This window comes from Typopeltis vanoorti, chromosome 4, assembly GCF_054136105.1.
Source record: "Typopeltis vanoorti isolate ZY-2024b chromosome 4, IOZ_Tvanoo_1.0, whole genome shotgun sequence".
Taxonomy (NCBI): domain Eukaryota; kingdom Metazoa; phylum Arthropoda; class Arachnida; order Uropygi; family Thelyphonidae; genus Typopeltis; species Typopeltis vanoorti.
In genome coordinates this window covers 81,924,357-81,942,197 of record NC_143552.1, presented here as the reverse complement: position 1 = coordinate 81,942,197, position 17,841 = coordinate 81,924,357, and the positions used below count along the sequence as shown (strand labels likewise).

General features: G+C 37.7%; 1 protein-coding gene across 1 annotated transcript in view; it reads right to left on the bottom strand.

Moving 5' to 3' along the window:
- The window catches only part of botv (exostosin like glycosyltransferase 3), a 207,383-nt gene that overhangs the window by 130,417 nt on the left and 59,125 nt on the right, over nucleotides 1-17,841 (bottom strand). The window contains exon 4 of the mRNA XM_090392101.1: nucleotides 3,467-3,568. Coding sequence (XP_090248227.1) covers nucleotides 3,467-3,568 — 102 coding nt within the window. The remainder of the gene's footprint in view (nucleotides 1-3,466; nucleotides 3,569-17,841) is intronic.

The following is a 17,841-nucleotide window of genomic DNA, read 5'->3' as shown; positions in this document are numbered from 1 at the left end:
AAAACAGCAAATGAGGTAGAAGTGAGAAAACTACTGTTTTTCCTAAAGTCCTGAAGGTGTCCCTCACAGGCTATATTTCGTATTCTTGGCTGTTGGCTGAAGTTTTCAAGATGTACGTCTCCCAAATTTGGGGCAGTCTCATGCATCCAAATTTGTTCAGATTTGGCATGTTTCTTAGGGTTGAGGCTGATTCTATGAATAGTCTTTCATTTTAATACTTGCTGTGGTGTATTACTGGCTTTCTTCCACCGTATTCTGTGGCATGTATCCAGAGCATGGTCTGCAAGCCCAGAGTGGCTGTAATGGTGAAACCAGATGTAGTCTTTGTGTTCAGAAATTCTGATATTCACTGTCCTGCCTGTTTGGCCAAAGCAGGACAGCTTACGGCTGCAAGGGACCTGGTATACACCAGGTAGGTCTAGGGGAAGTGGTTGGTCTTTAGTGGAGCGGATAAGGGATGCCAATTTTCTATATAGTCTGTAACAAGAAGTCAGGTCATGTTTATTCAGGATTTTGGTAATTTTTTCTGGATGTAGGGAATCGTGATGGATTTAGAATAATCTTTTTTTGTGAAGGGGGGGGGGGATGACTGTGGTTCGCTGGTTTTCCACCAGCCAAGAAGGTCACTTCTTGGCCAGTGGAAAAGTTACTAATAAATTAAAACCCTTTAACTCTAGACCTCCCCCCCATATTTATGTGCTTCCAAAAATACATAAACAAAATGTACCATTACATCCCATAGCGGATGGCATTGATTCTCCCATGTACAAATTAGCCATGTACAAAAAAGCACACACACACTATACTGGCAACACATCATCACACATAAAAAACTCAGCCCACTTCAAAGCCAGTGTAGAAAACCTTACACTCCAACATAATGGTCCGTTTTGACGTCTCCTCCTTATTCACAAATGTCCCCCTCAAAGAAACCTTAGAGCTAATCCAAGCTAAATTTCCTCCCGATATCTCAGCCCTATTCCAGTTCACAATGAACTCAGGCTATTTCGTTTGGCAGGGAAAAATCTACAAACAGATAGAGGGGACAGCCATGGGTTCACCACTCTCCCTACCCTTGGCCAACTTCTTTATGGAGGCTTTTGAAGAGAAAGCCTTAAACTCTGCCCCACAAAAACCTACCATATGGCTTAGCTACGTTGATGATGTGTTCGCCATTTGTCCACATGGCTCTGATACACTCCTCTCCTTCTTAATGCACTTAAACAATCAACATCCCAGAATTAAGTTCACCCTGGAAAAAGAGGAAAACAATAACCTCCCTTTCCTAGACACACTAGTCACCCATCAGCCTGATGAAATCTTGCTTTTCTCAGTTTATAGGAAACCCACCCATACAGGCAGGTTCATTCACCAACAATTCCCCCCCCCCCACCTCACAACAATATGGAGTTATTAGCACACTATACAACAGGGCTAAACTAATCTGTTCAAATGACAATGCCTTTACCACTGAACTAAATCACATCCTTAACACTTTCTCAGCCAATAGCTACAACCCGCAAAAAATACTAAAACCAGTAAACCACAGTTCTCCCCCCTTTCACAAAACAGATTACTCTAAATCCATCACCATTCCCTACATCCAGGGTACCTCAGAGAAAATTACGAAAATCCCGAATAAACATGACCTGACCTCTTGTTACAGACCATATAGAAAATTGGCATCCCTTATCTGCTCCACTAAAGACCAACAACTTCCCCTAGACCTACCTCGTGTATACCAGGTCCCTTGCAGCTGTAAGCTGTCCTACTTTGACCAAACAGGCAGGACAGCAAATATGAGAATTTCTGAACACAAGAACTACATCCGGTTTCACCATTACAGCCACTCTGGGCTTGCATACCTCTGGATGCACGCCACAGAATACAGTGGAAGAAAGCCACAGTAATACGCCGCAGCAAGTATAAATTTGAAAGACTATTTATGGAATCAACCTCAGCCCTAAGAAACTCGCCAAACTTCAACAAATATAGATGCATGAGATTGCCCCAAATTTGGGAGACATACATCTTGAGAACTTCAGCCCAACGGCCAAGAATACAAAATAAATATAGCTCGCTAGGGGGCACCTTCAGGACTTGAGGAAAAACAGTAGTTTCCTCACTTCTACCTCATTTGCTGTTTTTAGTGCCTGCGTGCACGTGTCTTAATCTTATGTTCCCATGAAGATGCCAATGTAAAGTTGCCAAAATATAGGAAGTATATATTAAAGTTTATTTTAATTTATATTCCAGTATATATTGTGAATTCCTTAAGTTATTTAGTAATCATTCGTATGATTCATGTGTGGAACATAGTTACTGGTCTTTCTCTGTGATGATGTCCATGTTATATTAGATAAAATATATCCAAGTTTGTGAATAAAATTCTCTATTTCTCTACATGTATAAGTATCTATAAATATTTCAGAGATCAAATATTATCATAATTACTCTCTTACCCTCTCAAACATTTCCACATCTTCATAAAACATGTAACCAGATGTGTTTAGATGTAATCAGATCAAGACCTTACAGAGGAATAATAATCTCCTTATTACTACTCATCAGTATCATTCTCCATATTGTAGAAATCTATTGTATGTGCTGATGAACAACAAATTATTTACTGCATAACACTGCAATTGTTTTTTTTTATAAATTTTTGTCAATTAATAACTCTTATTTTATTTACCACAAGTCATTTACTGATCATGGCTATGGAGATAAGAGATTCAACTCAGAACTAAAATTACATATCAATAGGTAAGAGTGGACACAAGAGTTCTTTACAATGCAGATAAGGTCATTTCCTTAGATAAATCATCAACTCTTTAAGTGTCATCAAGAATCATTAATCAGGTAGAACAATACTGTCACAAATCTGGAATAAAATATTAGATGAAAAAACAATGAAAATTAAGCAGGAAATTAGAAAATATTAATTACAATAATTAAGAGACTGAAACAAGTCTTTAGATACTTAGTGTGGATAGAAAATTAAATACGGAAACATGCAGTCAGCAATAGCAGTATGTTGTGAAGATATAAAAAAATGAAGATAGTATTATTAACATTCAAGAATGCATTCAATAGCAAATCTGCTTTGCAATGGACAGGCTAAATTTTGACTCCTACTATGGCATGGATATTTGTGTAAGCATTGGGTGATAGAAAATTTCCACTGCCCTATGTGGGATAACCATTCTGCTTATTAGGGAATGAAATAACTTGAGACAGACATCTGATCTTCAGAAAAGGGAAAGTTCCAGATATAATCTACTTCTCAGTCTATCCATGATACTAATGTGCTACTATAGCATTCCAAACTAATCATCTTAATTTACAATTAATTTCTTAATTACAATAAATTCTTAATTTACAATGACGTATCACAATATTTTATATATAACTTGATATACATTTCAAGGAATGATAATGATTATATACATAAATGTTTTAAAACCTGTAAATTGTTCTCTTGGTACATTTCCTCCAAGAGCCTCACTAAATTCTTTTCCAGCACCCCCTGCTCCTTGGCCTATAGGACGGAAACCAAAACTTGAACCTGTAAAGATAATTTTATGTTAAGTTCAGCCAGAATGTAATATACTGTTATAAAGCCAATTCAAAAACTAGCTAACTTTTTTTTTTGTCTCAAGAAGAAAATATTAGTATTAATAACATAAGGCCATTGCTTTTGCAACAAATTCACATATGTGAACAAACATGAACTGGTGCTTCACATTACACTGCAGATAGAATATGGATAACCAACATTTTTCTTAATATCTGTTACTTTGAAAAATCTTCAGATAACTTAAGAAAATTAGTGCAACTTTCTGAAAAATTAAAAAAGTGAAAAAAATGAAATGTGGGATAACCATTCTTCTTATTAAGGAATGAAATAACTTGAGACAGACATCTGATCTTCAGAAAAGGGAAAGTTCCAGATATAATGATTTTATGAAAGCCCTCGCTTCTTGGCGCCATTCTCCTTTTCTTACTGCTTCTGCTTCTGACAATACTTTGGAGGTGACCTTCAAAGTGACCAACTACTTGACTTTTCACTTGGTGTTCTTTCCTTGCTGGGAAGGAAACCAGGAACTTAATTAACATGAATTCAAGGAGTAAGAAACAATCTCTAACTTCGGATGCGGGGCTTCTCTCTCGCTCTCTCTCTCTGTGTTAGGTCTATTGCATTCCCAACAAAATGGAACGTAATATACGCAGCAACTACAATAAGACCTTCTTACTCACTCATGGCATGGCAACATGCAGTGTTTAGACCACAAGCAACTTCAAACTACAAGGAAGGAAAGAAACAAACATGCAAGAAACAAACAAAAATTTCAAAACAGATTATATCTAAGCAAGCACCTATAAAATCACTCGATAAAAGCAAGTCTTTCAAAACATGTAACTGAAATATCACAAAAAACAGGATTCAATTTATACTTATAGAACTGAGGCCATCAACCACTCATGAAACTACAACACTAAAAGAAGTCCTTCATATGTAAAAACAAAAAAATAAAAACAGTTTGTGACATACTCTAAAATGTAACAATGAAATTATGCAAGAAGTGCTAAATTCAACAAAAATGAAAGAAAAGATCAAATTACTTACTGAAATGTAAACCCAGTTAAAGAAAGTCAAGCTGAACCAGTCAAAATTGAAACAACTGGAAGAAAAGCCCCCCCAACATTTGTAGCATAAACACTAACTTAAATTATGTGCACTATCAACTACAGACATCCAAACTTGATTAATGTTTCTGACCAATTTCAAATTTCTGTCACAAACTATACTCTGATTTTGACTGCCACAATGGTGTACGGTACTTGTGCAATCTGATATTCCTTGCCAAACAATGCTTAATCTTGAATCCTCTTTTTATCTTCCATCAAGTTTTTTTTTTTGTCTCATTATGTATCATTCATCTGCTGTCTCTATCCCTCCTGCAATTCTGAAAATCATTCTGAATTCTTATTCTTCTTGAAGCTTGATTTCCTACAATCCAACTACGTTAATCACCAAATAAGATGACTTTAAATGTCCACAAATCAAACTGGTTCCCCCCCTTTTTTTTCCCCAATTCCACGGATCAAGCTAGAAAAAATGCTGAACTATTTATTTGCTACAAGCAATGACAAAGTAAAATGTTCATCTACCAACTAGACAATCCTCTCCACTCATCCAACACTGCATCTTTTCTTAAGATATTCTCATTACAGGTACAATGCTGAGATGATCTCTTGGTAATTCAGATGATAACCTGGTATAAATTTCATCTCTAATGGAACGTCCTTCCCTCATCTATTTACAACCTCGATATCCTTTGACACACAATAATGCCAAATGGGAAAATCTCCAAGCCTTTTAATCCCTCTTTCCATAGTTAGGCTAAAAAATTATCCATTGTTGGATTGAGGATGATTTCTCAATCTGTTAAAAATTCCTGCCCATGTGTTCCCCACCATCCCCTCTCTCTTTTTTTTTTTTCTTTCTTTCCACCCCTCCTAGATGGCAGTTCTGCAACCTTTACTTAAAGATAAAGCTGATATCCATTGCATTATTCTTCTCATCCAACTCCTGCATAGATGACCCAAGTAAATCACTTCTAATTTTCTGATATTACATCTCAAATACCACAGGAGCATTTGAGATGTAATGTAAGTTGTTCAGAAGAATCCTGAATGACTTAGATGCTGAAAAGGCTTCTGATACTGATGGTATCCCACCAACTGTGCTCAAGAAAAGTAACACCTCTCCATCATTTCTACACTATATTAGACTCAGCTGGCATCAATCTCACAGCATGAAAGAAAGCCCATATACAGCCAATTAAAAGGGGTAAGTGGCTACCATCAAACTATTAACTTGTTGGTCTTATCTCAGTGCTGTGTGAAATAATAGATAAGGTTAGTCACAGTCAATTTTGACACCTGGAGAACTATCAGCTGATCAATGACTACCAATATGGATTCCACCAGTCAAGATTTACAGTACAGTGAATCTCCTTGTTTATGACAAAGCACCTCCAAACAAGCACCATGGAAAGGTTTGGAGAAACACGTGCTATTGCATTTGACATTTCCAAGGCTTCTGATAGAGTTTGGCACTGGCAATTTCTCAACAAACTGCCAGTTTTCTCTCATTGTTCAATGCATATTATGGTGGAAGGTGTTCTCTCTTCTGATTTTCCTATTAACAGAAAGGTGTTTCTTGGGGAAGGGTCATATTTCTCAGCCTTTTTTCTTTCTTATATACATATGTATAAACAACTTTTCAGTGATCTCAAATCCTATTTACAGTCTTGCAAATGATAGCACTATCCATTCCTCCTACTTCTATGACAAACCTTGCAGTACTCTGACATCTCAAGCTTCAAGATTTCTACGAAGTTTCTAAACACGGATCGCTACATCATCTTTCGATGGAACAATAACAGCCTAGTCACCTTCAATGCTTCCAAAATAGTTCTGTTGTTTTTCTCCCCAAAAGGCCTCAGATCTTCTCTCCTTATTTTTCATAATGCTCAACTTAAGAGTCGAAACCAGATCATTTTTTCATGCACTGACTCTTGCTCTTAAGTCTTTCCTGGCACAAATATGCTACTTCTATAGCATCTTTGGCTTTAACAATTTGGCATCCTTTTTTTTTTTTTTTTTATTTAAGCTGCTGTTTTCATCTGTCTAGCTACTTATTCTATATAAATCTTAAATACGCCAAATTTTGGAATTCTACTCTCACATTTGGGGTGATGCACCAAAAGCCTCTATAAAAATTCTTGATGCTGTTCAGAAGAGGGTATTTCACAGCTGGCTGATGCCCCTCTCTCAGAGAACCTTCACATTCACCATCTCAGTTTCTACATACATTGTGTCTCTTCTACAGCATTTCCATGGGCACTGTTCTTCAAAACTGTCATCTATTATGCCTCCATTTCTGTTAAACCTATAATAACATGAGCAACAGCTGCTCAACATCCTTTTATAGTTGAATTGCTGAACTGCCAAACATGTTACATCCATTCTTTCATTCTATCTACTTTAGTACTGTGGAACAGCTGTCCTCATAAAACATTCTATATATCCACAGGCTATATAACCTGCTATTCAAAGAAAATATTAGAAGATCACTTTTCTCTTAACCCCTGCCTATACACGCAATGATTTGACTTTGTGGTCTCGTGTGTGTGGGAATGACATATAAAAAAGAGGAGAGAAAACAACCAAACTATGCAAATCAAAAGTTTCAGAATTTGATGCAGAAAATTTATAGCTGCAATTCAAAATTTAGCAAAATGTTAGAAAACCAAAATTACTAATGAAGAAAAAAAAATCTAATCAGCAGATAGCAAATAGAAGAAAAAGATCACTATGCACATAATGCAGTTTGACTCACAAAATTCCAAAGGCAGATTAATTAAAAGCCAGCAAATAAATAAAATAAAATGTAAGCCAACAACATTGAAAATAAGTGCTTTTCTTCTTTCTTTTTTTTTTTTTAAGAAAATTCATATGTGAACAACTGCTCGACATTTACAAAAAGCTATTATAATTACCTAGAACATAAAACAGAATAATTATAAATACCTTTGGCATATAAATGAAAAAATTATGAAGAAAAACAGCATAATCTATAGAAACAATCACAACAAAAATTACCTTTAAAAAAATAATAATATATATATTTGTGTGTGTGTGTGTGTGTGTGTGTGTGTGTGTGTGTGTGTGTGTGTGTGTGTGTGTGTGTGTGTGTGTGTGTGTGTGTGTGTGTGTGTTGTTGTTGTTGTTGTTGTTGGACAGTCTAAAGTCAACTTTACTTAGGTCACCTGATGAAAATCCTAAACTGTTCTTGGAAGAACTTGGCAGACAAAAATAAACTTCAAAACCTTAATCAAGCTATACTTATAGCAGGAGTATTAACATTATATATCTAACTTTCATTTAAACAGTAACTATTTTTCCCCTATACTACAGAAGAAATAGTAAATGGAAGTAGTGTACAATACCACATTAACATTCTTACCATAGAAAACAGATTTATATCACAAGTATTAACGCTTGAGAGCTGTTTTCTTTAATTCATTATTATGTTTAATGGAATGAATACAACACAGAATTAATTAAACAGGTTTAATAATTCCTATATTTCATCTATCACAAACATCTTTAGGAATCCAATATGAAAATTTGTAACAACACACATAATAATAAGCAGAAGCAGTTGACTAGAAGCCTAAAGTCCTATGAGGGGCACCCTCTGAATGCTCTTGGCTAGCCCTGTCTATTCAATGGGAGGCCTAAGAATTAATGTTTCCCAAATCTTGGGAAGTTTAACAGAACCATATTTAGATTAGGTTGGTTTTTAAACGTGCTGCAGATTATGAAAGGGTTTTTTCAGAATCAGAAACAAAGTCCTGGTTCCATATCCATACTACAGTTTTAAATATTTTATAGATGAAATCATATATATATTTTAAACATATTTCATATACATATTTTACAGATAGAAAGCAGTGTAAATGACAAAATTACAAAAACTTCCTGACATCTTATCACATAATCTCATAGTCTGACAGAATTATGACTCTTTGGTCCCAAAATGAGATGCATATACAAGAAAGCTACCTGAAAAATAAAATTAAAGGAAAACAAGAATTCACCATCATTGGCAAAACAATATCATGCTAATAAAAACATACAAAGAAAAGACCAACTGTAGCTAAGCTCAAACTTCATATAACCAAACTTCAGAAATATGCCAAAATACATCTAACTATTGCAATAATAACACAGAATAAAAATGAAGCAAAAATTAAAGATACTTGGATAATAATAAAGTACTTAATAAAACACCATCGCCTCTTGAATCAACAATAATTCAGATATGGTTTAATCAAGAAGCACTGGCAGAAAGATTTAACAACACTTTCAAGAACAAATGATAAATTTAAGGTAAACTATACTTGTCCTTGGAAAGTCAAACACTAATATTGTTCCAATGGAAAACAAGATTCTTTAGTTTCTTAAATGATAGAGAAGATCTCAAAATTTAATTTTAAAACACCACCTGAATTTCATCATATATGATAAAGATATCAAAATGCATCATTAATTCTTACACAAATAAGACCAAACGTGCTTAATCTATGGCTGTATAATATAAATCTACCAAAGATTTGGGAGACAGTCATCCTAAGACCAAATTAATACCTGCTTTTTCTCTCTCGTTTTTTTTTTCAACTTAGATGGCGCCTAATTAGGACTTTAGTCTTTGTGCTGCATGCTATAATTACTCATACTAGACCCACTGTTACACCAGATTGCAGTTGTCTCGCTACTGTAACAAAACTTTGTTTGTGTGCTCTGAAGATGCTGGATAGAATACCAGTGAAATATTAACAATTAAGTCAATAAATAGTTATTTTCTTATCAATCTGTGTTCGCATCTATACCATTAAAATCCAATTAGCATGTGTGACGAACACATAAGCCTTTCCACACAGTGCTAAATCTAATTTAACAGAAATTAAAATTATAATTTAATCTAAAAACTGCAGCAATTAACTCCATTATATATAAAAAAAACCAAAACCAATGATAATAACCACTGGCCCATATCTGCACCATAAATAGACAAAATTATGGAATGGAAATAATTGTTAATGACAACATATCCACATCTACAAAAATTCAGTATAATATCCAGCACAACACAGATGATTTCATAACTAAAGGAACCATAATTCTCTCAGATAATCTTTGTGGTATCATTACCACTGCTCTGAATAAAAACCACTTTGTGCACTAGTTCTTCACCATTCTAAAACTTAACACTACAGCACATACAATTCTCTTAAAACAGACTTCCTGAAAAACAGGAAGAACATAATAGATTTATGCATAAGCTTACTAAGTTTATGCATAAATGGATCATCAAATCAGCTAACACCTTTTTATTCCCGTATACGGGAATAGGCGAGGCCATTTAGCCCTATCTAACTTTTGGAGACTGAGTGGGCAGTTCAATCTCCACTGGTACCAATCGGAGATAGATGGCCCAAGGCTATCACTAATTAAGCGGTACACAGTGAAGAGAGATGGCTCAAATGTGCCGCCATCTCGTGGTCCCTAACCTTAACACAATATATTTAATGTCTGAAAATAATGTGGGTTCTACGGTCGATTTTCTTGAGTTTACGGGACGAAAAACCCGAGTTTCCGGGAGGAAAAACCCGCTTGCCCGTGCCAGAGATCGACTAACTCTGGAACCGGTCGAAAAAAGGCTTAGAAAAATTTCCTCTAGTCGGCGACTAGATTTGAACCACCAAACCCTTTCTTCGTGCGGTCAAGCGCTGTAGAGTGCAAACGCCACTTCTACTGAGCTACACAGGCCTTTGCATAAATGGATTATATTATTAATTGTTATTGTCATCTGCCCTTCATGGGGTCAAAAGACATCACAGGAAATCCCACTCTCTCTCTCTCTCTCTCTCTCGAGCGTGCGTGCGTGCGTGCATGTGCATGCACCTCATCATATTGAGACTTAAATTCACTGTTTCTGCATTCACTACACTTTGGCAATACATTCACATCACCTACTGCTATCCAAACAAACAAATCCATGAGAGGATTAGAAAAATGGTCAGAAAACTCAAAATCCGCCCAGACAAAAACAAAACTAAGCACCTTTAGTACAGACAGGAAAAATAGACATTCCTACAATCCCAAAGTCATGATCAACAACAAGCTAATTGAAAAAGTAACAAATCCAAAATACCTTGGTATTACGCTTGATTGGGAATTACATTTTGCACAACACATCTCTAACACTTCCAACAGAGATCTAAAAAAATTAAATATATATACTGAAAAGGCTTTGTGGAACAAATTGGGATGCAAAGTCAAAAATCCTCAAAACTACTTACACTACACGAATAAGGCCAATAATGGAATATGCAGCACTTATCTGGTCACCTTCGGCCTTATCAGTAAAGGAAAAATTAGACAAAAGACAAGCAAAAGCATCCAAGATTATCATTGGTGCAGTCTCATCCACTAACATCAGAGCCCAACAGGAATGTGGGCTCGACCTGCTGGAGGACAGACAAAAATTTACCACCATAAAATTCATAAATAACATCAGAAGCTACCAAAGCAATCATATCTCCCTAAAAACTTGTGAACGTTGGAATCAAAAATACAGATTTCACAAATCATCAACTTTACAATATGATGACACTATCAAGAAGGAAATAGGTCTTCATTAGATAAATGCCAACATAAACAAAGAACCTCTATTTTCCAATCCTTTACCTCCAAATACCTACATAAATCTAAACCTTACCAAACTCTGTACAAAAAAAGAATCAAAAGAAATGCTCAAAAATAGAGGTCTAAATACTATCAACCTTCTTTCATCCTCCAAACAAGTTATTTGTTATACCGATGGATCGTTAGACACCAATATGATTAATGGAGACGCTGGTGTTTTCCTTCTACTCCCGAAAGATGAAAAACTTTCAATAAAAGTTGGATCTGGGAGAATTGCTTCCAATTTTACCAGCAAACTTTACATAATAAATAAAGCACTTGAAGCCTACTTAAAATTATCATCTCAACAATCTGAGGGAATTATAATTTACAGTGACTCAAGATCAGCTATGGAGGCAATCAAAAATGGCAATACCAAGCTCACACAAGACACCCATAAACTCTTAAATCAACTAAAGTGGTTAGGAAAAAGTTGCATTTTACAATGGATTCCTGTTCATGTAGGCATTGATTACAATGAAGCAGCTGATAAATTAGCAAAAGAGGCCAGAGAACTCAACCAAGAAACTCGCATGATAATGCTTGCTGATGCTAATGCACTAGCAAAAGTTAAACTAATTCCACTGAAATCAGTGATACAACATCAAATTCCCAAAATTAATGCTGACAGAAAGACCTCCACCACGATAGCAAGACTACAAACAGGACATTATAGAGGAATGAAGATCAATACAGATGATACGAGAACATATAGAAACTGCAACAACTGCCCTAATACCGAACTGACACCCACTCCATCTTTACCTGTCCAGCAATTACAGCAGCCTTGCAAGAAATAGATCCTAATCCTGAACTACAGCTCTATACAAACAAAATCATCGACATAGCAGTTCAAGGAGCACATGGAAATATCTAAGACTCTTCAAAGGACAAGACAACAACAAATAAAAATAACTTTCTCCCATCCCCTGCTCACACCTTCCCTATACAGATTCCAGGTTCTCTCCTTGTCTTCACTTATTCTATATCCATTCCTCTTTCTTCTATCCACTAGACTCTGCAATTTGCTTTTTCTCAATCCATTCTCATACTCAGCATTCAGAGATCAGAATCCTTCCCAACATTCTTTTGAGAACTAAGTGACCAAATCTGTGCATAGTAATCCATATGTGCTCTGATAAAAAAAAAAAAAAACCTTATACAATGGAACCACAACATTCTTACTTCTAAATGTCAGCGTCCTTCACATCAATGCCATAATCCACTGTAATGTCCTCATTAGTTAGAAAATGTCCATGAAATTTCCAGTCCCAATCCATTATCACCTTCAGATCCTTTATTTCCTCTAAGATAATCTGCATCCCATTTTTATTTCCCAAATTTTAAAACCTTACTTACACTTTGCTACAGTGAACTGGTAGCCTCACTAATTCGCCTAGTTCTACTTATGTCCTCTTGCAAGGCTACAACATCCATTCTACTTCTCATAGTTTTCAACTTTGAATCTTCTGTAAACAACTGTACATCACCATTTAAGTCCTTTCCCATATAATTTACATACAATTAAACAACAACCCCAAAATAGATCCTTGAGGCACACCACTAGTGACTTTCCTGTTCTGGGATATTGCTTCTCAAATCTCCAATTCAATGCACTAATCTACCATCCAACCTCATCTTTGGATGGTAGACTAAATTGGTAGATTATTCCAATTTAATGACCAGATTGTCATGCAGCAATATCCTCAAGGGCTCACTTTAGTGAGTACGGGCATGGCAAACCCGAGGTACCTGATGCTGGACCATGCCTTACTTCATGTAATATATATCTGTTATATTATTCTGTAGACTGGTCCCTCCTCTTCTTTCTTTGCTTCTTTCTCCTCTCCTTGCTCCTTCCCCCTGATGCTATTAGAGTATTTGAGGGCCAGGGGTGAGTCTTTCCTATCTTGCTAAGTCATTTCGTCTTATGCAGCCACCGAAGGAGGCAAGCTAGCCTCAATAGGTGCCGGTCCCAAGCCTGGATAAATGCGAGGGTTGATGTCAGGAAGGGCATCCGGTCGTAAAACTTCAGTGCCAACTCAAACTATGATTATGAGTCTAAGAGAAAATGATATAAGGGCTAGGGCGTACCCCTTAAGCGACGCGCAGCCACATCGCCCTACAGCTGTGAGAAGTGGACGAGGACTACCGCATCAAGGGCGGGTGCGGTTAAAGAAGCGAGCCCAGCAGGTGGAGAGGATGTTGCGAGTGGGAACACTGAATGTTGGAAGCATGACTGGAAGGGGAAGAGAGGTGGCAGACATGATGAGGAAGAGGAAGTTGGACATTTTATGTGTGCAGGAGATAAGGTGGAAAGGGGGAAAGGCAAAGGAACTGGGAGATGGATATAAATTGTTCTACTCTGGAGCGAATAACGAGGGAAGAAATGGTGTAGGAATTGTGGTGTGTGGCAGAATGAAGGATGAAGTACTGGACGTGGGTAGAAGGAACGACAGGATCATGCGAATGAAATTGGGTCTTGGAGAAGAGCGGGTGGTCGTATTATGTGTATATGCCCCGCAAGTTGGTTGTACAGCAGAGGAAAAAGATGAGTTCTGGAACGTGTTAGATGAAGAAATGAGGGAATTGGAAGAAAATGAGATGGTGATTGTCGGAGGAGACTTGAACGGGCACATAGGAAGACAGAATAGAGACTGTGAAAGGGTGCATGGTGGCCACAGTCTCTATTCTGTCTTCCTATGTGCCCGTTCAAGACAGAATAGAGACTGTGAAAGGGTGCATGGTGGCCACAGAGTGGGAATGATGAACCAGGAAGGAGAGAGGGTTGTGGACTTTGCAGTAACATTTGATCTGGCATTTGTGAACTCGTTTTTCTTCAAGAGGGAAGAACATTTGATAACATTTAGAAGTGGTAACAACAGCTCACAAATTGACTACATTTTGACTAGAAGAAAACATCTTAAGGTTGTGACAAATTGTAAGGTAATTCCAACAGATCAAGTAGCACAACAACACTGACTGCTGTGCGCAGACTTTAAATTAAGATCGAAGATAAGCACTTCTGGTTGCCATGGGATGAAGACAATTACAGGGTGTTCGGGATAAATTTGACAGTTTCGTAAGGAAAAAGAAAATCTTCTTTGTATCTATTAAATTTAATGAATTGACAAAAAAACATTACAGGCAGAGTTAATTACAATACTATCAACAAGATTTACTCAAAATAACCACCATTAGCATCGATCACAGCTTCAATTCTGCTTCGGAACCTCGAACAAGCTGATGCTACAGTCTCCCTGGGAAGGGCCGCAAAAACTGTTTTAATTTTATCCATTAACTGGGCTTTTGTATTACTGGAAGTGCGATTGGTGTCTTTTTCAACTGCGCCCCATACAAAATAACAAAGAACGTAGTCACCATTGCAAGTCTCTAGTTCATGCCTGATTGTTTTTACTGTATTCAGGGAGCATTGGGCAGCAGTCGTAATATCCTTATTTTGATGGCGGGCACGAATCATCATGATACAAGTTATTCTCTTCCATGATTCAGGTGGGTTCCAGCTATCCATCCTTTCTGACATCTTGTATATGAATGAAGAAGGGTCCAAACTTTTAAATGAAGAGAAGTGTGTGTTAATACATGTAACTTACGGAAAAATATAATTAATTATAAATATGTCAAATTTATCCCGAACACCCTGTAAGTGGTTTCGCTTAAAAGAAGAGAGTGTGAGGAATCGTTTTAGGGAGAGAGTGTTAGAGAGGATTTCGGATGGACTGGAAAGTGTACAAGATTGGTGGAAACATAATTCAAAAGTAATCCTGAGCTGTGCAATCGAGGTGCTTGGTGAGACATCTGGAAAGATTAGAGAGCAGAAGGAGGGTTGGTGGTGGAATAATGATGTACAAGTGGCAGTGACAGCTAAGAGGAAGGCAAAGCAGAAGTGGGATGAGTCAAGAGTGGAAGAGGACAGAGAGGTGTACAAAGAGAGAAAGCAAGAAGCCAAGAGAGTTGTGGCACAGGCGAAGGCCATGGCATATCAAGATCTGTATGATCAATTAGAAACAAAGGAAGGTCAGAGAAAAATTTACCAACTAGCGAAATGTAGAAATAAAGCAGCTAAGGACATCTTACATGTGAGGCAGATCAAAGATGCTGAAGGAAGAGTATTATGGAGGGATGTGGACATAAGAAACAGATGGAAAATATACTTTGAGGGACTTCTGAATGAGGAAAATGCAAGGACTCACAGAGGAGATGGGCAGCCTTCTGAGGGGATGGTGCAGAACATCAGTAGAATGGAAGTGACGGAGGCCATGAAGAGGATGAGGAATGGAAAAGCGGTGGGCCCCGACAGAATTCCAGTGGAGGCATGGAAGGCACTTGGGGAAGAGGGAATTGACCTGCTGTGGGACCTGTTCATGAAAGTTTGCCAACAGGAAAATATACCCGAGGAATGGAGGGAGAGTACTCTTGTTCCCATCTACAAGGGTAAAGGGGATGCATAAGACTGTAAAAATTACAGAGGAATAAAGTTGATGTCCCACACAATGAAGATCCTAGAAAGGGTTCTTGATGGTAGATTGAGGGAGGAGGTGGAGATTGCAAAGGAACAATTTGGCTTCATGCCTGATAGATCAACAACAGATGCTATCTTTGGGTTACGACAGATGATGGAAAAATATCGAGAGAAACAAAAGGGAGCTACATCTGGTATTTATTGATCTGGAGAAAGCATACGATAGAGTGCCAAGGCAAGGTCTGAAGGTGTCTGAGGGAGAAGAAGGTGCCGGAGAAATATGTCAGGTTGGTGCAGGAAATGTACAGAAATGTGAAGACAAGTGTTCGGACCTGTTTGGGACAGACAGAAAGTTTTCAAGTAACAGTTGGCTTGCATCAAGGGTCAGCATTAAGTCCGTTTCTGTTTAATATTGTGATGGAGGTGGTAACAGAGGAGGTGAGAGAAGATGCACCTTGGACAATGTTGTATGCAGATGACATCTTGTTGTGTGTAGATTCAAGAGAAGAAGCAGAAACTAAACTGGAAAGATGGAGAAAAGTACTGGAAGAGAGAGGTATGAGACTGAGCAGAAGTAAGACAGAGTATATGTGTTGCGCAGTGGGCGGTGGCCAGGAGACAGACCTGGAGCTGGAAGGAAATGTCATCAGGAAGGTGAGAGACTTTAGATACTTAGGTTCGACAGTGGAAGAAGATGGAGGAGGTGAGAAGGAAGTGGGATGCAGGATACAAGCAGGTTGGAGGAACTGGAGGGAGATGGCTGGAGTGTTATGGGATAAGAGGGTGCCGATCAATCTGAAAGGCAAAATTTATAGGACAGTAGTGAGGCCAGCTATGACATATGCTATAGAAACTGTGGCCCTGAGGAAAAATAACATTAGCAGGATGGAAGTAGCAGAGATGAGAATGCTTAGGTGGATGTGCGGTGTGACCAGAAAGGATCATCTGAGAAATGACTATGTCAGGGGAACAGTGAAAGTTACGAACTTAGGAGCGAAAATACAGGAGACAAGGTTGAGATGGTTTGGTCATGTGATGAGGAGGGAGGACGAATATGTGGGAAGAAGGGTCATGCAGATGGATGTGCAAGGAAGGCGGAAGCGTGGGCGGCCAAAGAAGAGATGGAGGGAGCTGGCAGAAGAGGACTTGAAGATGAAGAACTTGGATGTGGTGACAGCCCAAGACAGGAAGGTGTGGAGGAGACTCATAACAAACAGTGACCCCACTTAAGTGGGAGAAGCTGCAGAAGAAGAAGAAGATTGTCATGCAGCAATATATCAAAGGTATAAGTATGCCCCCCCCCCCCACAATATCCAATGCATTTGTTACCTTGTTATAAAAAGTAAGCAGACTACTAAAACATGATCTTCCTTTAGCATACTCATGCTGTCCATGAAAGAAAATGTTGTTGTCAACCCAGTTCTGAATCCTGATCCTCATAGGCCTCTAACAGTTTGACCACAACTCCAAACAAACTGATTGGCCTACAATTCAAAGCCTTATTCTTATCACTCCATTTATGAAGTGGAACAATTTTGCTCTCTTTCCACACTTTTGGAACTTGGGCCAATAAAAGACTCGTGTTAACAAGATAATGTTGAGATGATCAGAAAACACTCACCACCACCTTAACCTGCTGGTGGGTCAAGAGGAAACATTTCACCCCATCACAATTTCCTGTATGCACATTGGATGGGTTCTTTTTAATCAAATCTGCATAGAGTGGAGAAATGAGTGTGTTTGTTTTAGGAGAATGTGATATTTGGTTGGTATATCTGAAATTACTAAAAGGTGTAAATATGTGAATCAACAATAAGCCATGTGAGAATGACCACACAAGAGCAAGAAAGAACAGGTGTGAATAAAAATACTTTTATTACTAGAAAATTAATTAATAATTTACAGTGTGTGTGTGTCCCCCCCCCCTCTATAAGTTGTTGGAGTGGAACAAATTGCATTCGAAATATAACTAGCTAATCAGTAGTAAATAGTGGCTATATGCATTGGTTGCTCAATAAACAACTATTGACAGT